This window comes from Accipiter gentilis, chromosome Z (assembly GCF_929443795.1).
Source record: "Accipiter gentilis chromosome Z, bAccGen1.1, whole genome shotgun sequence".
Taxonomy (NCBI): Eukaryota; Metazoa; Chordata; class Aves; order Accipitriformes; family Accipitridae; genus Astur; species Astur gentilis.
In genome coordinates this window covers 42,627,471-42,651,325 of record NC_064919.1, presented here as the reverse complement: position 1 = coordinate 42,651,325, position 23,855 = coordinate 42,627,471, and the positions used below count along the sequence as shown (strand labels likewise).

Below are 23,855 nucleotides of genomic sequence, written 5' to 3'. Positions count from 1 at the left end.
GAATGGGAAAGGATTCATGGCACACAATAAATAAGATGTGTAGTCACTTTTAATTTTAAAACAGAGATTAAAGAACTCTTCAATATCAGTATTTTATGTAAATTACTACTATCCATTATGGTTTTCATATATTTTCAAGTGACAATACAGCTACCTCTGTTCTCCCGACAACACAGCACTGGGTGAGAGTCTGAAAACACAGAGCAGCAGTTAAACAGATGAACAAGTATCGAATTTAAGCCATGATTTACAATGGTGAATGTTTCCAGAACCCACTTCCTTTGGAACAAAGTATAGCAAGAAAAAAAAAAAAAAAAAAAGAGAAAAAAGCTTTGATAGTTCTTCCTACCTCTGTAGGGTGGAACAAAGGGGCCAGCATCCAACAGAGAAACCATAGCTGAGTTCTCAGTGCTCCTGAAAATTTGGTGACCAATTTTGGTGTTGAAATAAAACTGTATGATCCCAGAGAGGGCCACAGGATAAACAAAAAACAGAAGGGACTTGTAGGAAGGCAGAATTCCCTATCCACTTGTCACAGTTCCACAGTGTAACTTATTTCTGTCATGGCTTTTCTGCTTATTTTTAAGTCGTGTTTTGTCCTCAAAGCTTTAGAGAAATGTTCAAGATGCTAACTCAGTGAGAAGTGTTCTTTGACTGTAGATGTGCATCTGTGAATTAGCAAGCAGAATTTCTGAAGTTAAAGAACATCTTTAATTGTCTGGGTATTCTTGGCAAGGTTATACTCTTACTGACAGCCTATCACAAAATCCCACTTGCCTTTTAAGTCCTTCTTTATAAAAAAGCTAAAAATTATGAATTTGATCTTGAAAAAAACTGCTTGTAGCCAAAACAGGAATATATAAAATGCATTCTTCCCTGCTGGTGATTTTAGTGTAGCAGAATTTTGAAAGAAAAGGATCTAGGACAAGACTGGCCCCTCTTATATTTTGGGGGTTTTTTTGTGTCATTGAGAATTATGAAAAAAAATGACAGCCAAATGGGCAAAGTGTCAACCTAAGCACATTTATAAGAAGATACAGCCTCCAGTTTGCCAACACAAGACCCCTCCCAGTTCTATGAACTGCAAGTGCATTACTTACCCCTGTGATGATGGTGCCTCCAAAAAATGTCTTAATCTTGTGTAGTATTTATTATTATTATTGTAAGGTAGGACTCTTAAATATAATATTTTGACTGAACAGATCATAACTATTCCATGCATTTAATGATTATTTTACAAGGGCTGATTTCTTGTGATGAGAAGATAAAAATTTTGATGATGTTGTATTATATTTTAATTACAGTTGCATTGTTTTCTGCCTGTTTTGTGCAGTATTTCATTGGTCGGTCACAAAGTTCTATGAGTATTTTAAGTTTTTTAATATTTTAAAGTGCAGATGCTGAATTTATTCCTCTGCTCTGTGGGTTTCATTTACTTTTCTGTACTGATCCCAGCTTCTTGCTCTCTCCAAGCCACCAGCCCATCAGCCGATGCACCCATCTCAGAAGTCCCTTGCTCCTTCTAACCCAGCCTTTCCTGGCTCAAGCCCCTTTTACCCTTCCCCAGCCAGAACCCTGGCTTCCCAATGCTTCCCAAATCTTCCTTGTCACTGACTGAACACAAGATGGGCTTTCTTCCCCAGCTCCCATGGCTGTTCAAGGGAATACTGCTGCTGCTGTCCCCAATTCAGACCCAGACAATGCCCTTTCTGGCACTTTTCTCCCCAACTGTCACCCTCTTATTGGCTTTCATGGCTAGCCAAGTCCATTCGCTCTTTCATTTCTTTTTGACCAGAATGCAGGGATTGAAAAATGCACACCAAGACAAATCCCCACAGAAGAGGCAGGAAAAGCCAGCACAACAGCCAGACTCCCAGCTGTCCCATAAGCGATGGCTTCCTATACACCCCTACTGCAATGCTTCTTCACCAGGGCTTCCAGAGTCTTTGCTTTTTCACATACTTAGCCCATTAGGTGGCATGTGAGGAATAGTATGGTGGTTATTAGGGGAATGTGTGTTCTCTGGAACAGGAAAAAAGTGTCTGCTGGGCCACAGCCCACTTCTGGGTCTGACACACAATTTTAATGGGAAAAAAATTAAGCATTAGTCCAAGTATCCATGCAAAGAAGACCTTAAAGGGAAAGGTACTCTGAGGCCAGAGAAAATAATTTAAAATGACACAGTGGAGTGTCTTCAATTCAAAGCCTTTTTCTTCTGTTACATGTACGTTAAGGAACCTAAAAAGACCATTTCCAGTAAGTCAGTACCCTTCCATTCTGCTTAATCCTACTTGTACTCTGAAGAAATGAATCAAAACAACAGGAGTGTGGAAAGGAGGTCTGGGGACTCCCATACTGTGTAGGACAGTGCAGAAAATTTTTTTTTAGGAAGAGTCAATGAAGCCAGCCCCCAGACCAAGAAAAAATACTTGTCTGGAGCCTCTTCATCTAAGCTTCCCTTCAGGACTTGCCAAACAACACAAATTAAAGCAGAAACAGAAAATGAAGCGATGTGCACCGGGACCATCAGGCCCAAGAAAATTGTGAAACCCCAGGTGCAACTTCCTGCATTTTGGAAGACTTTTAAAACATTTCAGGACAAAAAAGCACATGCAAAAATATAAGCCTACCTGGTATTTATCTTGGACTCAGTGCTAGAATAACTTGCCAGTAGCAAATTCCACACACTGAAACCACAGTTCTCACTACATGCTCGCGTGTTTCCCATCATACACACTCACACACACACAGACACACACACATTGTATAGAAAAACATTCAAAAAGCCAGCATCAACATTATAAAAAATATCCCCCAAAGCAAGTTATCACCTCCCCTATGAGTAGGAACACTGAGCTCTTATGCTCAGCGTCCAGGCACAGCCAAGCCTCCCTTGTGCAGCTGAATGATACCCCTAGTCACTTTACACAAACTTCAAATGCACCTTTTAAAGAAACTTTTGTGAGTCCTCCCATACGGGCTCAGGGCTCATAGTTCTCGTTTCTTTTTCTGCTGCTTCCTTTCACTTTCTACTGTACATCTCACTGGCTTTTTTGCTTCTCTGTGTCTCAGCATCCCTTCACCCTGCATCTATGAAGGCAAGAAAACAAGCACCACAGCATGTCTGTGTGTGCTGCTGCCTGCAGAATAGCCAAATCCCATTTTGCCAGCTAAGCCAAGTCTCATCATCATTAGTAGTAAAACTCAAACTTTCTCACATGTATTTTTATCAATTGCAGCACTCACATCTCATTTCTGCAACTACTTTAGTACTTACTTAATCTCTCAGGTTTGAATAGTCCCAGCTACTCGCTGTGATTGTGGAACAAAGAAAGGGCTTACTTAAATGTTCAAAGGATCAGAGCCTCTGTCACTTTTTGTTAGGAGAATCTTGAGGTTTCTGTAATAGTATTTTTTCTGCTAAACATGTCTGATATAAATGACTTGGCTTTCAAAAATTTAAAACTTTCCATTAGACTCATGCAAAAAATGAGTCATAAAACAATTTGTGACACAGATGCACAAAGCAGAGAAAGGAAACAAAGCAAAAGAAACACAGGTAATAATTTCCCAGGGAACATACTCTGAGAGGCTTCTTAGAGAGATTTCTTTTTTGGGATTCCTCAGGCCAGCCCAGCCCCAAATTTATACTATCTTACTGGTGCACAAGAGATCTTGTACTTCTGCACCAGCTCTTTTCATTGGCTTTTTGGAACAACTCCAGTCAAACTGCATACGACAGATATCTCTGGGCATAGCTGCATTTACTAGCTAACCATGAGCCATGCTGGATGCCATACTGACATCCCCATGAGGATGTGGAAGGGGGAAAGCAAGGAAGAGGAAGGGCAAAAAGAGAAGAAATGTAGTTGTGAGTAATATAATATTTAAAAGGGGTGGGGGGTGGGGGTGGCTATTTCCCTGCAGAGATCCAGTTCCACAGAGGTAAAAGGTGCAATCTAGGTCATTGCACTTAGGTTACAGCAATTTTCTTGACCTAAAAGGTTTTGTAAGATTTAAACAAAAAGAAAATAAAAAGGTGATAATTTAATACAGAATGGCCAAAACGGAACACAATTATAAAATAACACAATGATGAGAGAAAGACTGGATGTGACAGCAGTGATCTGGAGGGCTAGGATTAAGGTTCACAAGTATATTCCAGCATAGCTCTTCTGCACATCTCAAATGAGTGTAAGACAGGTCAATTCCACAAACAAAACCCTCTGCTTGTTGGTTTTCCTTGTGCAACTTTCTGTTTCAGATGCAGCTAAAAAGGCTCCTGAAGTATGCGAATCCATTCAAGAAGTCCCAGAGTACCATTGACTAAATTATGATTTACAGTCTCAGGGGGAAAAAAACCCTGATTTTTTTTTTTACTTGATTATCACCCTCAGCTATGGGCATCTAGCTCAAGTATGAGTGGGAGCCTCTACGGTCAGAAATCTGTGTACCTTTTGCAGAGGCACTCCTCCACAAGGATGATTCACTATGCCCGAGTTGCATACTGTGTATTAAAGGAAGGGTTTGAATAGCATAACCAGGACCACACTTTTCACTGTATAGTGTACAGACCAAACCATGCAAAGGTTAATAAAAATGCAGATTTACCTATGAGTAATCCCACCGAAGACAACTTAAAAGCAATATTTGCTTATGGCTCTTAAACACCCTTGCTGACTCATGGTTTATTCCCATCAGGAATTTGGCAGGAATTTCTATGCTCCATGTATGCTTATCTCAATAACAAAATGTTTAAATGTTCTTAATAGACTAGGCTAGATTAGACTAGACTAGAATATTTTTGTTTGGAAGGGACATAAAACCACCATCTAGTCCAACTGCCTGACCACTTCAGAGCTGATGAAAAGTTAAAGCCTGGTATTAAGGGCACTGTCCAAATGCCTCTTTTTAAGGCACTGACAGGCATGGGGCATCGACCACCTCTCTAGGAAGCCTGTTCCAGTGCTTGACCACCCTCTCGGTAAAGAAATGCTTCCTAATGTCCAGTCTAAGCCTCCCCTGGCGCAGCTGTGAGCCATTCCCATGGATGCTGTCGCTGGATCCCAGGGAGAAGAGCTCAGCAGCTCCCTCTCGACTTCCCCTCCTCAGGAAGCTGCAGAGAGCAACGAGGTCGCCCCTCAGCCGCCTTCTCTCCAAGCTAGACAAACCCAGAGTCCTCAGCTGCTCCTCACAGAACATGCCTTCCAGCCCCTTCACCGGCTTTGTTGCCCTCCTCTGCATGCATTCAAGGACACTGACATCCTTCTTAAACTGTGGGGTTCCTAAGGAACCATAACCAACTAATGTGTAAATCCTCATTAGTTCATGGGCTACTGATTCAACAGACTGTAACGGTTACTTTAGAGTATTAGTCTATTGCATTAGAGAACATCCATTGAAATTGGTTTAAATCCATGTACTATCTAACTAATTGGGAAACCTATTTATGAACGAGATGAAACTTTCACAGACAATGTGCTTAAAAGCACTTTTTGCCCCCATACTCACACTTTTCTTCAAAATTATGCTGAAATGCCTGACAAAAGCATAGAGAAGCAGAGGGAAAAGTTAAATTAACTAAATGGAGCAGTGTTAAGTAACTTAAACAGAGGAGTTGGACACCACAGCTTACATATTGGTTAGTATTTTTACCAGTTATATGCTTAATAATTAGTTACATTCATACACAGATCTTTTTAGGGTCTAAAAATAACTCAATTTATAGTTCTGTTTCCTCTCTTGACTCAATATGGGGCAGACTGAATACGAACTATAAATGCATGGCATTCACAGAGCTCATGTCTTGGATACTTTTGTTCTATTCATTTAGTTTCACAAGAACTTCATTGACAATTTTTTGCAAATTTTGGGAAGCTAAAAGTGAACAAAAAGAGGCTCCCTTTGTCCTTTTGCTAGGTAGAAAGTTCTATACTACTGACTCCAAAATGAAAAGTTTTAGTTGTCTCTTAGATATCATCTGACAATTTTTGTAAGTGCTACACTAAGGTGTGTGATGCTGTACAATAACACCCTCCTTTAGTCTTCGCAACCATTTAAAGTTGAACCTGTTAGTCTTCTAAAATGTTGTGAAATGGTACAGAAGCATATTATATTGGCTACCAAAGTAAATGCTCTTAAGTTAAAATAAATAGCCTACTCAAAAATGATTGCATAATAGGGAAGCAATAAAGTGAAAGAGGGTTTGAATTCTCTTACACCAAATGCTAGTTATTTGGGGTGGAAGTTGTGAGTTTCCTATTTACCCTAGTTATTCTGCTGAACTAAGGTACTCAAATCTTTTACCTTTACTAGTCTTAACAACTAATAAAATATCTGGTCCCTTTTTTAATGAGAAGAAATAACACCTTTCGCTCAGAGAGGTAAACTCGGATTACAGATGGGCTATATGTTTGGTAACTAGGAAACGGTAAATTGGCATTTTAACCTCAAGATTATTAGTTTAAATCTAGCCATCTCAAAGGTCATTCGTCACCCATGGTTGGTGTCACATATACTTTCAATAAAGCTACCTTAGTGCAGGAGCAGCACTCCGTGGTGACAGGCTCTCCTAAAGGAATCTCCCCACTTAAAAGCCCTGCCAAGATCTGGCAGACCACAGAGATGCAACCTCTTGTCTTCTGGGTGAGACACAACATCTGTCATGAGGGAGAGAAAGAGGAAAGATTTCCCTTTGTCAAAGTAACAAAAGCTGGAAAAAAAGAAGCATAATAATAATAATAATACTCTTCCTTTGACTCCTTTCTACTTACCAAATAATTCTTAATTCCTTTCCCTTCCCCTCTCTTTCAAAAGACTAGCCAGACATTCCCCCCTACAAATCTGTTGCCTAATGTAAACCTCAAAACAAAAAATCCAGGGTTGCTAAACTGAACACAACTTGGAACAGAAAAATCAGTCTTATGTACGCTTTGAAATAAATTTGCAATACCTTTCTGGGTCTCCTAAATCAGATGGTGGAGCTGTCTCTCTTCCAGAGCACCCAGGGTCTCTCACTTCTGCCATAAATCACTTTTCAAACACTTCAGTGGTCTTTCCCCCTCACCAGGTGGAGAAACCCACCTATTTCACTCATCCGTGAATGAAGCCTGGCCACTGCTTCCCAGCCCTTCCTCTTCAACCGAGGCAAAGCCCTGCCTTGCTTGGGAAGCAGTTTCCAATCTCCAGCTTCCAACCCTCCCCCGTCCCAGCTGCCCTGGCTTACAGCCTCACTCCCCAGCAGGTTTCACAAGGCTGTGGTGTCCATAGGCAGCTGGCGACCTGCAAAGTCAGCCCCACTGCAAAGGTTTGAACTCAAGGGGTGGAAGGACCAGACAGAAAAGCCATGGGGTTTTGTGCTCCCTTGTGCCAAAGCGTATCTCCACCATGTGAACGTGAGGTCCTAATTCAAATTTGCTGACTCAAAGGTCCAGCAACTCCTAACTGGCAGCTTGAGTTAAGCATGCAGAAGAGCCTGGCAGGATGCTCTGCTTACCAAAACAAATTAAAAATGCGTGCTGCCCTGTGCTGTGTTCTTCTTAGGGCAAGTTGAGTTACAGCACCTTCACTAACCCAAGCGAGATACAATTGTCTCCATTGCAGCCCTACCCTACATCAGTGGCAAGCAGGTATAGCTGCCGTGGCAGCAGAAACACTAGTGACACGTGCGGTCACAGCTGTTAAAATGAAGGTGGAATTATTCCTAAGAAAAGCTGTTGTAGGGTGGTAAGTGGCCTGGATGCTGCTGCAGACAAGCGAAAATCTAAGGTGGAGATTTCCTTTGCTTATGTAGCATCCACAGAGGCAGAATGGTTTCTGCAGTACCAAATATGTCAGGATAGATGTTAAAATTTGTCAAAGCAGTAGTACGGCTTCATTTTTGTCTTTAATTAGCTGCAATTAACCATGTAGAGTTAAATTGGGCATGTATTTTTTTTAAGCAACTCAGGCTGGGTAGTGCAGTTTCCTGGCATGCATCCTGTTCTAGCAGTAAGGTTCAGCATGTCTGCAACAAAAAGGACGAGAAGGATTGAACGGAGTAGGGAAGTAGTAATTGTTCTCATTACTTGCAGCAGCCATTAAAAGTAATTACAATTTGGCAATGGTGGTTTTCAGATATAAACAGTCGGTGTCTCAGATGCTCATTGGGAGTGAAAGTTAACAAAAATGAAACACCTGTTCATACATCAGTGCTGCTGCAGTTTAGCAGCATGCAGCATTCCTGAAGCTGTTAAATATATGCGTTATGCCAACAAAAATTTGGCCACATGCTTACTTAAGGCCTGAATAAATATGGCCAATCCCTGACAAAAATCTGATTAAGGTCTTACCTGGGGTTAATAGGACTGACAGCAAGAAGAGCCATTTATAAGAAATCTAAACATAACAAGTAATGTAAGGTAAATAGCTATCATTGATGCAAAATGGAATTTTTAAAGAAAAATCCTGTGTTCTGACTAGCAGAATGTATTGATTTATTCATATGGTTTCCAGTCCTATGAATGGAGCTGCTCCCATGAATGGCTGGGACACAAAAGGCAAAGTCAGTGAGTTGAGCTAATGCAAGACTTTAGTGGCCACTCTTCTCACAGGCCGTAACCCACTAAGGCCCAATCTGCAGTCCGACTCAGTCTGGCTGGTCCTGAGTATCTGAAGGAGAGTATTTTGAGTAGCACAAAAACATGTGCAGGAGTTTTGCAGTTCAAGTCCTTTAGCTGCATTTTCCTCTTTTCTGGTTAAACTTACAGAAAACATAAAATAAGTAGTTGTAATTCGTATTTCCTCAGACTGTGAAAAGTAGAGGCTGCATTATAAATTATCTCAAAGACATGTTTGGGCTTTTCTGTTTACGAGAAATTTAGAAGACTCATGAAAAAAATCACCGAAGGTTTCTAGGATAAAGTAAAAGATCGCTGGCTCTGTGGCACTTCGGTGGATGCTCATCAGACTGTGTTTGCACAGGACAAACCACACCGAGGCTTATGACACAAGCGACTTCAGACAGATGCTGCTGCTTGCAGTAGCCTCTCCTTCCCAAGCAGCACTCGCATGGGGCGTGGAGACCTGCACCCTGGCTTGCAGCTGCTAGCACACTTCCTGGGAGGAGTTTTATCAAGTTTTACCCTTCTTATGGAGCACTGAAGTTTTCAGAACTCCACGTTTATTTGTTTTTTGTTCCACAAAGTGGGAAAAATCGACTATTTCTCTAATCCAATTTAGGGAGCAACCACAGAGACGGAAAAAGATAGAGAATTTCCTCCCACTTCTAAGCAGAAATAACCTGTACATAAACTGATACCCAGGGGTTCAAAGTCTACACAAAATGCTTTGTTCAGGGTGAGAATGAAGGGTATAATCCAGGCCTAAACCTATCTCCTGAGATGAAACCAGGGTAATGGAACCAACAGACAAGGACCGGCGTGTTACAATTTAGACAAGATTTTAGAATTGGCTCCTGCTCCAAAATGGGCAAATCTGAATTTCCCAAACATCCCAAATACTGAAACACCTCAATTTGTGCTCCAAATCAGAATGACTGCATGGTTGTACCTGCACAGCTGACCAGTAGTACATAAAGAAGCATTCTATAAACAACCAAATCCATACTCAATAAGTTATAATATTTTTTTATTCATGTTAGAATTTCTATCAGTGTTTAAACATTAATATTTGGAGAGTTTGTACAATTTCCATTCAAAGTTTAAAATGAGAACCACACTAGATCACAAATGGCAACTAAAACACAGTTCAGAATCGGATGAATATTCACACTCTCTTTCTCTCTTAACACTGTTAAACACTTTCTTTTCTGCCAGGGGGTTTACAAGGAAAAGTGTGCACCGTAATTGTATCTCAGCAGTGTTCCAAAACATTATGGTATCATCATTACATATAAACTCTTTAAAAATATACTTCTGTCAAAAGACTTGATGGCTACTATGTACACTACAAAAATAAATTTTCATATAAATAAATTATATGGCATAATTTTATCTTTGTAACTGAAATGACACAAACCCACTCCTACCGAAACAGGCAGGCAATGAGACCCAGTTTGAGTATTTTTTTCTCCTTTTAACTCCTTATGCTAAAAGCTATGACGAGTCCTTAATGTAAATGTTATATACTCTTTCCTATTTAACATTAGTAAGCACTCTATACAAATAAAAATCCATTAAACAGTAAAAACATAGCTGTAATAGTGTTTCCAATAGAAATAAAATCCCTGCATCTTGTTTGTTATAAACTGGCATGACAAATACTGTAAGAAAACATTCTTATGATACAAAAATATAAATATCACCCATGATTAAAAAAGTTAAAAAAACAAAACCAAAATAAAGTAAATGTTGCCAGCCACTGAGTTCTCCCCTTGCCAATGTGACTATCAGAGAAGAAAGTCTACATTGTGCACGAAGCAGCAGGCAGCTCACCCACACACAGGCACGCAGGAGGACTCGGGCAGGGGTAGGTGGGAGACACGGCGGCTCGCCCTGGCCCCCTTCCCTCCCGAGGAAGAGGAGGGAGCGAGGCAGCCCACGGTGGTGGTGTCGGTGTCAGTGGGAGCCCTGCCGACCTCTGACACGGAGCGCACACGCTTGGCGGTTGAAGGCAGCTTCCAATTAGTATCATACAGTTTTGTTGCAGAGTTTGTATGATCTGAGGTCGCTATGCGGCTAATGCTAAATTGGGGCCCCTCGTCTTTTTGTCATTAAGAGTTTTCATGTTAGACAGTGAACTGGACCAATAGGCAGTTGCAACATTAACCCTTAGTGTGCATTGAAACAGTAGCTTATGTATCATGGGAATGACACCAGGCTCTCGCCACCTGCTCTTCGAGCGTTCACATTGGAAATCTGTAAACAAGTGCCTCATATCAAAGTGTTTTCAAGTGAGCAAAAAAGGCATGGAAATTTGTGCATTCTAATTATCCCCATTAGTTATGCTGGCAAGGTCTGTGGGCAAAGATAGACTCCCTGAAGCCACTGGAGAAAAACACTTTCCCATCAAAGAATTGGCCACTGCTGTTCAGGCATTGTACTTAAAGAAAAGCCCCACCACTGCTGTGTTTAGAAACTGAACATTGGTTGTGTGTGTTTGGCTCTGAATACACACCTGAACATCTACCTGCTCTAAAAAACAGCTTGGAGAAGGGCAGAAAAAAGATGAAGAAAGAGGAAGACAGAGATAATGAAAACTTCTGTTCTATTATTTTAAATTTAGGTTCTCCACTCTTAGGGTTTATTTCCAACTGGAACACAGACTGTAGTGTTTTTTCAGACCCTTCACCTGCAGCAATCCCCCTTTAGTTTAAAAATAGTAATACAAAAAGCTAAATTAGTTTCGCAAAGAGATCCCAGTTTAGCTGTTTTAATTAAAAGTGCCAATGCAGCATGGGAAAACACAAACAACAGAGAAAAGAACACCCCAGGCTTTACGTGTCATTACAGTCCTGGACCCATCAGAAAGTGAAAATAGATTATTTTTTTTTTATCCTTCCATTTGATTTTTATCAGTTACTATTAACTTCCTTCCTGCCATGAAATTAAGGTGACCAAGATATTGCTTTCAATGCTGTAAGGACACAGCTGAGCTGTGGCTCACCGTCAAAAAACTCAATTATCCATCTTCTAATGCCACTCGTAGTTAACAGTATCAATATCAAAATAAGGCATATACTCATTGAATCTCTATAACCACCAGCACCTCTCAATATCCAGCACCTTTGGAAGTGAAAAAAACAATGGTTATAGTGTTTGCACTTACCTGGCACCTTTTATTAAAAAAAAATATAAAAAAAAATAAAAGCACTACACGAACAGTAATTAAGCCTCACAACATTCCTGGGAGGTAGGTAAGTGTAATTATACCCATTTTACAGAATGAGAAACTGAGGTATGGGGCAGTTAAGTGACTTGACCAAAGTCATGTGAACCAAGTCATTAAGAGTGTGGGAAACTGAACCACAACCCCAAACCTCAACTCCCTGTCTTCTCTTCTATTTTAGTTGGGCCTTTGATGATGGCAGTCTATGGTGTATGTTGGTAAACACCAACACATTTTTCACTAGTGCCTACTAACAGGGAAAGCCAGACTCACATCAGCATCAGTGGGTTTATAAGCCCACTAAGTGTTACTTTACAGTAAAAGAGAAACTACAGTACACCAGGAACATACACACAAAAGCATGCACACGTCCAGATGCACGCATGGATACACACAGCAAAACAAAACCTGCACATAGCTAAATCTATTTAAGCCTCCCAGATTAACTTGCTTTTCTTCATATCTGCTTATTTTAAAACTTACCACGCATAGCGTGTTCGAAAGTTAACAGTAACATTTCATACTACCACAGGGTTGTGATACGCAAATTTAAAATATTTTAAACAGACATGTACCTTTTAAAAAAAAAATCCTATTACATAAGCAATATTTGCATAGAATTATACAAGTAAATTATACATATTTAAGCAGCAGCAACTTATGCTGAAATTTAGAACTAGATTAAGCTTAGTTGTGGCACAGAGATCAATGTACGAGAAGTACAAAGCGCACAGAATATTGTCCCCATCCTATTGCCCAGCGGCAAATGACTCCAGATTATACTACTTTACATTGTTCATTTGTATATTACATATGTGTACATCTTTTAAATACTTAAAGAAATATTTAACAAAATAATACAATAGGTTACAGTAACAGTGAACAGTTGTCCTGATGCAGCATGTCCTTTTCTACAACTTCAAGCAGTTCTTCTCTTCAAGCAGTTCTGGAAATACAGTTTTCCATCTTTGGCCTCTTCTTTGCTTCAGTTATTACCCTTTACATATAGAGAGAGAAGAGAAACAAACATTCATTAAAGTTCAAGAAAAACAAACAAATCATGCTAATCCAAAACTCATTTCATGATTTTTGTGGTTACAGTTAGCAGTCAGGAAACGTGGGCTCTGCTTTCATCTCAGTCATGAATTTCCAGGTAAGATATGCTGATGCCAATTTAAAAAATGCAGGTGCTTTAATTTCTGAGTTCCCAGCTTTACATACCTGCAACAAATTCAGTCAAAACCAATGAACGCTTCAAGGAGAAATACAGTAATTCAGATATTGCGCACAGTTAAGAATCATGTTACCATGCAGTTCAGCTTGAAAAAGCTGAGCCCAACTATTTCCTTATTCTGAGGATGCTATTGCTTGCCATATTTCTAGACTGTGGGGCTAAAGGCATTCACGCCTATTTGCACTTTGAGATGTTTGGAGATGTTTTATAAATGAGAAGGTGATTTTATTATGAGTCATCAAAAAATTCCCATCAAAACTCTCCACGTGTGTGCGCGCGCACACGCGTGTGCGTACGTGTAAAATAGTTCTGCACCAAAATAAAATGGCTTGCTCTCGTCAAACTAGTGACTGTCACTGAAAAGCAAAGAGAGAAAACAGGGATACATGGCTAAGTAACTATTTTAACACTTCCTCTTTCCCCCAAGAGAGAAAAAGAGCTAAAATAGAGAGAAATGGTTTTTCAGGCACAAGCCCCAGAAAGCTTTTAGGGTAAAAACTCAATTGGTTTCTCCCCTTCAAAGTATTCCCTATAAAATTAATGGAAAATTCTCAAGAGAATCAACAGCTTTATCTTCCCCAAACATCTGCTAAAATATCCTGCCTGTTCTAAACAGCACTGTTTCCTGTAACATTCTCTTGCCAGCCCAAAGACAATGATTTAGGTATCAAGGCTCACAAGTTCTGGGGTGTATCTATTGTTTCACAGGAACACATTAAATGCCCTGCTAGGTCGGCTCTACCCTACACCAATCTTCCACAGCCACTGCAGCTGCCTCTGGAAAGGGAGAGACTGGCCCAAGGACTCCTCCTTGGGGTGTGAGTTCGCTGGGTGGGTCTCTGAATGCCCCCCAAAGCGCAGGGGACACCCTGCCACGCAGCAGTGCACTAGGCACGGTGGGGCCTTCTCACCTCTCACTCAGCCCTTCTTCCAGAGGGATTCAGTCCTCACTATGGACTTCAAATTCCTTCACGGGGTTTTATTCAAGAGAGGACAACTCCTAAAGTAGCTGGCAATTCTACACTCTCTTAGGCAGTGTAATTCTGTATGATGTTTTAGAACACGCCCGATTCAGGGATCAGAAGACAGGACCTATCAACAGTAAATGCAGTCGCGCAGCTTTGAAGACATCACACAACCCCTCTGCTGCATTCTCCTCATCTGGTAAGCTGGGATTGCATGATGTACTTAACTCACTTTGCAAGGCTCTTGGAAGCAGTTCACGTGTGAACCCACTACAGCTTCTCAGTGTCGGAAAGTACTACCTTACCCAACCTGATTTCTAGCGCAAAATGTACTGCATTCACGGTCAGCAGATTTAAGATTAACAGCAACCAGTAAGTAAACCTACCTGAAGGAGAGGTACCTCAGAGAAATTCTATCTTTCCCCTTTCTTTTGACCATACCACAGCCTGACACAGGCAAAGCTTGCAGCTACAGGAGATGGATGGACTTACCTTACTGTGAGCTGTTGCCAGGTATCCTTTCCTCACATTCAACATCTTGCAGTTCTACAACTTCTACTTTAGAATCTCTTCTTTCACACCGCACATTAAAAGGCACATGAGGGTCCTCAAATGGCCCATGGTCAGCTTCATGGCACCCCTCGTAGGATGGAAAGCTCCCTCCCCGAGAGCTGTGGCTGTGCACCGCGGGGTGGACAGCGACAGTCACTGAAGCCGAGGCAGTCACAGTAGTGATGGGCTGGCAGTACGCTGGTCCTGCGGCGCCCACGGTGCCGAACGCCGGGCTTCTCAAGTTATGAGAACGAGCCCTGTGGCCCAAGCGATCCCTATTGCTAGGTCCTGAATGCCCTTCAGTAGAAATTTCAAAAGCGTCCCTGCGAGGGCGGTAAGGAGGTGGTCGCAGCCCTTCCCTCGCTTCCCGTTTGGGCTGTCTGCCCTGACGCCACGACTGCTGCGTGCCAGACTCTGGATTCGACTGTGATCTGGGACTCGACTGGTGCCTTGTCTCTGGCTGAACCACCTGAAAGAGAGATGCACGGGTATGCCTCTGACAGACCGCAGCAAACAAATAACTAGGCTCGCTTGTATTTTATGCTGAGAACAATTATAATAATGCTGTGCTGGCTTTAACTCTACAAAGGTAATGCTCTGGAGTCTGATAATTTTTGATTCTTCCAGACAGTTTTTGTCTGAAGTTATTAAAACCTGGAAAGCACACCTTCAGAAAAAAACACAGGATGACAGCTGAAAACATTACTGTAAGCTTCCTACATACTGTTCCATCTTTTCAAAGGGATGAGTGACAAGCACTTGATCTTAACTCGCTCAACAAGCAGAATTGCAGGCATTTGGAAAAGGCTCTATTCCATGCAGGGTACATACAGAGGATGCTAGTAGGGTAGTTTGTATAGGCTGTAGGAATCTGTTTTCTGATTTCTGTAAAAAGCGTGAAGTGCAGCGGCCACATCAGTCAATAAACCGTGACCAACTTCAAATGTGGCTGTGCTTGTACCTATTTCTAGGCCTCTGCTGAACAAAAACAGATCCGCATTGCAGCTCAGCATGCAGCATCAGCAGGGGTAGGAGACAGAGCTTTTTCACTTTCCTTTGAAATTGCAGTTATGCCAGCCCAGTAGCAAGATGCAACGGGCCCAAGATTTGGTACAACTCTGAAACTGTTTTCTTCTGGCTCTATCAATCTTTCTCTCCAAAATGTGCTGTCAGAGAGAGGTATATGAGATGGTGATCCACAAGGATCTGTGTGGAAGAGGTCTGGATCTTTTAATCTCTCCCCTTTCTCTCTCTGAAAACAAACAGACTGAGAGCTCTCTCTTGTGGCTGGTGCCAATATGATGTAACAGCAATTACACATTTCAAAGACCTCTGTTTTAGTATCGTCATTTTACCCCCAACTTGATTCTAAAGGAGAGGACAAGGAAAGCTTTCACTCTATACTTCCAAGTTTTGGCATAAAGTCACAAAGCACGGTCAGCCAGAAATATGAAAGAACTTTCCACAAAAATAAATAGATTTAAATAAAAATACCCCAAACGTTCTTCTTGCCCTCCTGCCAGTCAATATGGGAGCTACTTACAGTGGATCTCGCAAAGACAGGATTCTCAGTGGCTTCCACTATTACTTGATGGACTGGTGCCCCAGGGCCTTGGGTGGCCTCATACTGATGAAGCTCTTCACTGATGCCAGACACTGTGGTTTGAGAGCTGTACTCTGAATCAGAGGAATCTGACCCATTATTTGTGTGCCCAGGTGGCAGTGCAAACCTCACGATGCTGGGGGGCGGCTCAGGAGATGGTGTGGGCAATCTGTTTCGTCCATTGGATGGAGAAACCTGATAATGACAATGCATTCAGTAACATTCAGTTAGCGTTACACTTTTAATCATTAATGCTTGATGCAAATGTTCTTCTGCCAAATACACTCTGCCATGCCATGAGAACCTTAACACCAGTTTTCTGATGACCATTTATACTGAACTGAAAAAATTAATGAAAGAAAAAGAGATATGATCTCCATATGTGGATATGTATGTAAACAGGATTACACAGATTCTGCTGGATACATTGTCTCAGGAAGTACATGTATGTGTGTGTGTGCATGTACTTGCACTTATATAAATAATACATGGACTTACCTCCCGCTTCAGCACACATTAATAGTGATTTCATAAAATCACCGCAAATGTGTTATGTGTAGTATGGTTCAGTGTCTATTTGCAAAGAGAGATAGACACAGACGTAATACCAACATATGTGGTAGTAACATATGAACATATATATTGCTTGAGTAAGGGACAGGTCATGTATACTGTTAGAAACAGAAGAGATTACATGCTGTTGTCAAAATTATTTTACTAATATTAAAAAAATACTTCTGAAATATTAATAGCGCTGTTTACATACCCTGTGTTTTATTCTTATACACACACACACACGTATATATAGACATGTGAAGCATAGCACACTGATTCTACTAATAGGTGATAAAGATAGCCCTATGTATTGCAATAACTGTTAACTATAGAGTAGGTAATGAATAATCAACAGCCAAATATAAATTGGGCATCTCTGAATCCTTATTTGCTGGACTTGGGACTTTATACTGCAAAGTCATCAACATCTAAGTGAAGCCTTCCACCCACTAAAAATGTTGCTTGAGCCATGAGCATACTGCAGGGAGGGGTGACTGGACAGGGGAGACCTTCTGGCAGACCAGTCATGGTTACCAAGGTGTGGTCTGTGGACCACCACTGGTACATGTTGGTTCACACAGGCCTTCCTGGTGGTCTGCTCAGTTAAATATTTTGGGTAAAGGAACAGGCAGTGAGGTAGGAAAGAAGGTGAGTGTACAAAACGAACTGTCTTCTGCAAAATATTGGGGAAAATCCTTCATTTACAAACTAGTCTGCATATCACACTATGCTTTTAAAAGCATAAATAATCCTACACTTGTATCAAGCTTGCTGACTGCAGCCCCTAAAACAATACTAAAAAAACCCTTCAAAAATATAAGTAGATAACTAACTAAAGAACAAACAGCACTTCTAATAAAGTTTTTTCAAAAAACATAGAGCAAGAAACTTAAAAACTAAAAAAATCTGAGAGAATTTAAAAAATAAAGAGTTTCTAAAAAAAGGGGTGTGATCTGGCAGGCCAGGCATGCAGATACAGTACTATTTCTTCTGTTCACTATTAATTTTACTGACCTCAGGGTATGGTCCAAAGAATGAAAGAAGAACAGGAAGCAGCACCAATCCATTGAGAACTCCCAGAATGGTTAAGATTGCCAAAACAGCAAAGAAATACCTGTAGTAGGGTTCAAGGGGTTTGGGGAAGAGAATAGCCACGAATATTGTGAGAAATAAGGGATTACAAATTGCTCCTACAAATGTTAAAATAATACATATACTAAATTAAATATTACTAACATTGTACTAAATAATTATATCACTTTCCATATATAGATGTAGGGGGTTTTACCTTTTGAATTAGAGAAGCTATATTCCACAACCCAAAGTGTTAGTTGATAAAGGAAAGAAAAAAAATTACATTTGTTAATTTCCCAGAATCTGGAAGCATGTAATGTTATTTATGAATGTGTTACACAAACACAAAAATATGGAATGTGCAGTGAATAGCTGAATGGATTGAAAGCACAAATACAATGAAAAGGGGCCCCCATTAGTGAAAACCCAGCAGAAGCAAACAAATGAAGTGAAGGGTGTAGAATTTAAACAATTTAGCCTAGAAGGAAAAGAAGCCCTCTTCTCCCAGCAGCTAATCCACTGTGAAATGCTTCTGCATTTTACAGCAGAATCTCTAATTAAATCTCCAGTGTATCAGGTAAGGGTTTCCCTTGCTGTTCATTAATCACAACTTTCCGTCTAGAATTCTGAGTTCCAGTTTTACCAAATAGCTCGAATTGCAACCTTTTTACTACACAGGAACCCGTTTTCTGCAAAGAAAATGCTGCCCATTCTATAGTAAGCTTCAGCATTGTACTGAGTAAGAACGCTCCACAATGGCAGAGCTGCATTGCAGGCTAATCTTTTGTTGAACAATTTAGCATCTCTGAATACTCTTGTTTTGCGTCAGCCAATTCAAACATAAAGGCTGAAGTACTATGGAAGAAGAGGAAAGTGCACAAGTGGTTGTCCTTTCCCACCACTGAGGGCTAAGGTCTGGGATCCTTCATGAATACCAAGGTAAACCTGTCAGTAAAAGGAAAGCCTTGCTAGTTGGTATTCGGCACAGCTGGGGCTCAGACTAAACTTAAGGCTGTGTTGTAACTAATGATTTCAAGGACTCAGTCTTGGTAAATTCCTAGAGGAGAAGGCAAAGGAGAAGAACGAAGGGCAAGTTTGCTGCTAATGGGTTTGCTGATTACATTGTCTAGCTGGCAACAAACTTTACTGCCTCCCTGTTTCCATATCTGATCAAATATATCAGACTCCTGTAAAACTACAAATATCCTGCTATTGTAAACATTTGGGAATTTCTGATCTGCATTAGCAAAAATCAGCAAGCCAATCTACTCTACTAACATAAACCACCAGAACTTTATACTGGGACAGAGATCAACAACAGGCATTAAAAACATTTGCATCTCATCCATCTAATGCTAGGATAAACAGGAGGATTATAGCTCTGACCACTTGGTGTATACAATGTCTGTTAATTTACTTAATCTTCCACATTGTTGGACTAATCTATCGCTTTCCGGAAGTTTGGGACCTTCTTCGCCCACTATAACAATGCTCAGGCTCCCATAGTTTATTTTATTTTATTTTTTAAACAAGGCAAACTGAAGTCAGATTGTGCTAGAAAAAGAGAAACTGATGGCCAAGAAAAGTAAAATAAACCCGGTTGAAAAGTTGAAAGGCTCACTTTATAAACTGAGAGAACATCCGATCCAAATTTGGTGTGAAGGGCTGCTATAATCTTCCATTTGCTATGACACAAAAATAAGCTTGCCAAAATCTTGTCTGTTAAGTAGGAAAGTAGCACACCAAATGCACCCCTGTAAATTTAGGTTAAATCTATAAGTAACGTCTATGTCAAAGTACTCCAACCCTTATAAGATCAAGTCCTAAAAGAATAATTCTACCTTATTTCTTCGATATCAATAAAATAAAGTAAAAAATACTGACTGGGGAAAAAAATACAAATTCTATTTCAGGACGTGCAATATCTGTATAGTAATAATCCTCATGTAGGTTTCATGAGGTCCGACTGCAAACTGCCTGCTTTCTTCAAATCTCTTACATACATAAACAAAAAATCTTGATGAGATTTAGCAGCCATTCTCTCAGTTCCTGCCTCTGACATTCTGTTGTTCTTATTATTAAACGGATGTCAGCTAAGTCTAGTCATCTATCCAGCTTACGTCTACCTCAGTAGTTAAGTCATCTTTCAGGGCATTTTTATTTGGCCCAGTTCTACCTCAGTTCCATTTTAGGGCTTAGATTATTTCTTTTTTTTCATGCTGTAATTTGCCACAAAGAACCTGTGTTACTTCTAAGATTAGCCATTTTGCAAAGTTCCACAGGTTGTTTGGAATAGAATAGGATCTGTTTCATTGCACTTCTCAAATTCCCCTCAACGAAAAACTTGCTTTCCTCTCATACTTGATGAATTCACATTCTTAATTAAATTCACAAGAAACAGTCTGCCTGTAGCTCTAAACAGAAGGGCCTTCAGGGTTTGCTTTACAAAATTTTAATATGAAGTTCTGTGCTCATACTTATGGTTCCCCAGCTCCCAAACAGGGCTTTTTTTCCCTCTCCCTGTTATACATCGTTGTAAACCTCACATAACGATAGAAGGAGAAGGCCCGGAGAGAGTCACTTGCAGCACAGTCGCAGCATGTTTGTAGGTTCACGTATCCTTTGCACACACCTTGTTGTGCATACAAGAAGTCTGAAGGATCTAAAGGTTAAAGGTCAAACCCAGCTAATACTGGACAATACGAGATGCTTTGAACGGACTCAAACCCCGAATTAGCAAACTTTGGTAAAGAGGGCCGTTTCTGTGTTCTTTCATGCTGGGTGTCAGATTTTCCTGGAACAGATTTTAATACCAGCAATGGAAACTCTACCACGTCTAGCATGTAACAAGGAGTTAATAAAACAGAGGGAAAGCAGGACCATGACGTAAGCATGCTTGACACGCCATGCATAGTAATAAAATTACAGATACACTGAAGTGACTAAAAATTAAAAGCATACTTACTTTTATTTTAAAAAGAAAGTCAAGACAGACACAAATGCTTACCTGACAATAAAATCAAACTCTGATCCTGCGAGCATTAACACTCCAAGCAGAGTGGACACAGCCCCATCCAGCACTGGTGCAAACATGTGTTCCAATGCAAGGACAGCCCTATGGTTCCTGTCTCCTATGGCAGTTAAAAACGCCTGTAACACAGTTAAGTCCATTTCATTAGACAGATGCGTACAACCTTCCAAACAGCCTCTCTCATAGCATGCACGGTTTTTCACCAGTTAATTACTGCAAACTACAGTTTATGAAAGTATCTCTATAGCTGGCTAACCTTCAAGAGAAGGCCCGATTCTGCAGTCATACTACATAGCTGCTGCTGAAGTCACACAACCACAGTAACCACTGATTGCAGAGTCAGGCCATAGCAATAATTTTGGAAACAACGCCTGCTTGCATCAGTAGCCTTTTGTCTCCAGCTTTGCTTATTTCCACCTGCAAATAATTGATTTCAACGTGAAAGCACTTCAGGTGTCAAAATTACAGGGCTACTCCTCTCGCTCTCGTAGGGCCACGGTTTCCATGACTTTTTTAACACTTCTATTTCACTCAAATGTTTTTGCAACTTTTACTACTTCAAAGCTAGCAGGCCTATACACACAAAATTGCCTTAGGAATAATGCTGAACATGGTAATGCCTAAGCAACAATATGACTAGTGAAATGTCTTTCTCCTTCCAACTCCTTAGTGAGCAAGCTGTACCAAGAACACTCAAGTGCTGTTCCATATGAATTTGTCTTCCCTGTGTACAACTTAATGGTTTAAGATGACAAGAACCTGGTTGATCTTCTTCTTGTGATTTATAAGAGCTCTCTCTTCCACAAATTCTCTACTGCCTATAAAGATAGGAGCTCAAGCAGCTATCTTCCTCTTGGTCCTGGAATTTAAGTCTCTCTTCTCTAGCAGCTTATTTTCACCTGTCTGACAAATTTGGGGTGAAATCACACATTAAAAGGTTATTTGGTGGGACAAGCAGACCAAAAATGGGTACATGTGGAGTGAGATTCCCAACCCTCACTTCCGCAGGTAGCCAAACCACATATTATTAATCTATAGTAGTGGATTAAAAGTGGTCTGTGGAAAATTAATGTATCCAGGACATTTTACTTTCCCATATGCATAAAGGGATAAAGAATCCCCCTCAGGGTAAAGGTAGCTGTCTATGAGATGACTCACATGAATGGGAGCTATGGGATATGATCCACAAACATATTAACAAGTTATATAAAGATATGTATATGTGTGTAATTAAAGGATACATAACAGAAGAGTCTACTATCAATTCAGAATTTATTTGCAGAATTAAAAAAAGTGAGGTTACAATTCACAAGCGATAGCAGAGAACTGAGCCAGAAGTAGATTGTGAATCACTCTTATTAAACAAGTTCAATTAAGTTCTGTATCAGTAGTTCAGCATTGCGTTTTTTGTTTATGCAACACTGGTTTGACTGTTTAGATGCAGGAAGTTCTGTGAAGGTCAGTACTGCTGCTATCATTTGAGGTGTACTAGGCATTCTTTTATTTAAAGCCTATGTTTGAAAGTTTTTGACTCCAGAATCAATGTGAAAAAACCTGCAATTTTGAGTTTGCTTGGCATTTTACCTTCAACCATGGGTGACTTTGACTTTAAAAAAAAAATAAAAAAAATAGTCCTGTAAATTAGATTAGTTTCTTCTAATTTAGAAACAACTGTATTGTCCTTTTTTATTTCAGTTTTCCTGTTAGAATCTTCAATTCTAAGAAACTGTCATTTCTTTCTTCCTCTTGTACACCATTAGTTTCTGACACTTCCCAAACTATTCCAAATCCTAGCAAACAGGTTTACCTCCAAAAGCCTAACTATCCATAGCAGTAGGGGGAAAAAAATGTCACCACTTCAGGGATCCAGCTGCTACTCTTTAACCTCACTCTACCTTCTCTACGATTTTTCTTAAAATTATTCTTTCCATCTGGCCACTTTGTGCCTCAGCTCTAAACCTCATCTACAACATGTTCCCAGTATTTGGCCATCTCCAGTGTGCTAAGATCCCTGTTAGTTCTCCTCTCTTTTCCACGGTCTTCAGGTCCTCTTAGCGGTCTACCAGTCCTCCTTTTGAGTCTAAAAGCGCCGTTGCATTCCTCTCCAACGTCACCACCACTTTCCAGCCCCTTCCCTTCACTTCTTTTTGGATTGCTACCATACTAATATACTAGAGATTACAGCAGACTACAAGCACCTCCTCCCTGAAATCATATTCTATTGACCACTCATCCTTTACTACTTTTTAATACAGTAAAATTCAAATCCATGAAGACAATATATTCTTAAACTATTCTGAAAAAGCTGTTAGATAGACTTATAGGAAAATGACTTATGCTGAGTAGGCAAAATGTTGCAAAGATCAGCACTGACATTGCCAAATGTGAACAGAGAAAAATAGGCCTTTACTCTATTCTTTGTCACCAAATAATGCAAGATAAGTTTTGCTTATCTTGAACACCCAAAACTGCCCCCTTGCAAGCGCACTGTCGTTTCTACTAATTTTGCACATCATGTTGGCTAAGCTGGCCAAGTAGGTGCACTCTGGATTTGGACAGTTAACCTTGAAAATGTTGAAAATCTTTCTATAAAATATACTTTTTTCCCCTCCCTGCTTCTCTTCATCACATCGGAAAACTGTTTTCCTACAGACTGCATGTTTGTGCCCACTATTAATAGCCGGTGGGTTCTGAAAAGAAGGTGCAGATTTTTCAAGTGAAAAATTAATCCAAATACATTCAAATTTTAGTGGTCCAGAGAGACCAAATGACACTGTATGTGATTTTGAAAATCTCCTTTACAGGTTTCTCTTCTCTAAGATACAGAATCTACATGTAAGAGGGAACAAACAGCTACATAGCACCGAGGCAACCACAGTGAGGCTGCAAACAAGCACCAGGGGAATCCGGACTGAAGCAAGGTGCATTAAGAGCTCTGTTTTGCTATGTATTTCCATCACTCAGACAATTAGATATCACAGGTAATGTGTCCCCTCTTATCTCCTGGGAGACTGA

General features: G+C 40.4%; 1 protein-coding gene across 6 annotated transcripts in view; it reads right to left on the bottom strand.

Moving 5' to 3' along the window:
• Positions 1–9,645: 9,645 nt before the first annotated feature.
• The window catches only part of PTCH1 (patched 1), a 75,529-nt gene continuing 61,319 nt past the window's right edge, over positions 9,646–23,855 (bottom strand). For 5 of the 6 annotated variants that reach the window (XM_049796249.1, XM_049796248.1, XM_049796252.1 and 2 more), the window contains 5 exons: positions 20,817–20,959; positions 17,750–17,849; positions 16,121–16,375; positions 14,518–15,046; positions 9,646–12,823 (listed from right to left, as the gene is read on the bottom strand). In XM_049796249.1, coding sequence (XP_049652206.1) covers positions 14,519–15,046; positions 16,121–16,375; positions 17,750–17,849; positions 20,817–20,959 — 1,026 coding nt within the window. In that variant the 3' untranslated portion in view covers positions 9,646–12,823; position 14,518. Of the gene's footprint in view, positions 12,824–14,517; positions 15,047–16,120; positions 16,376–17,749; positions 17,850–18,023; positions 18,041–20,816; positions 20,960–23,855 lie in introns of those variants that run through there. The other variant, XR_007505154.1, reaches the window with a different exon arrangement.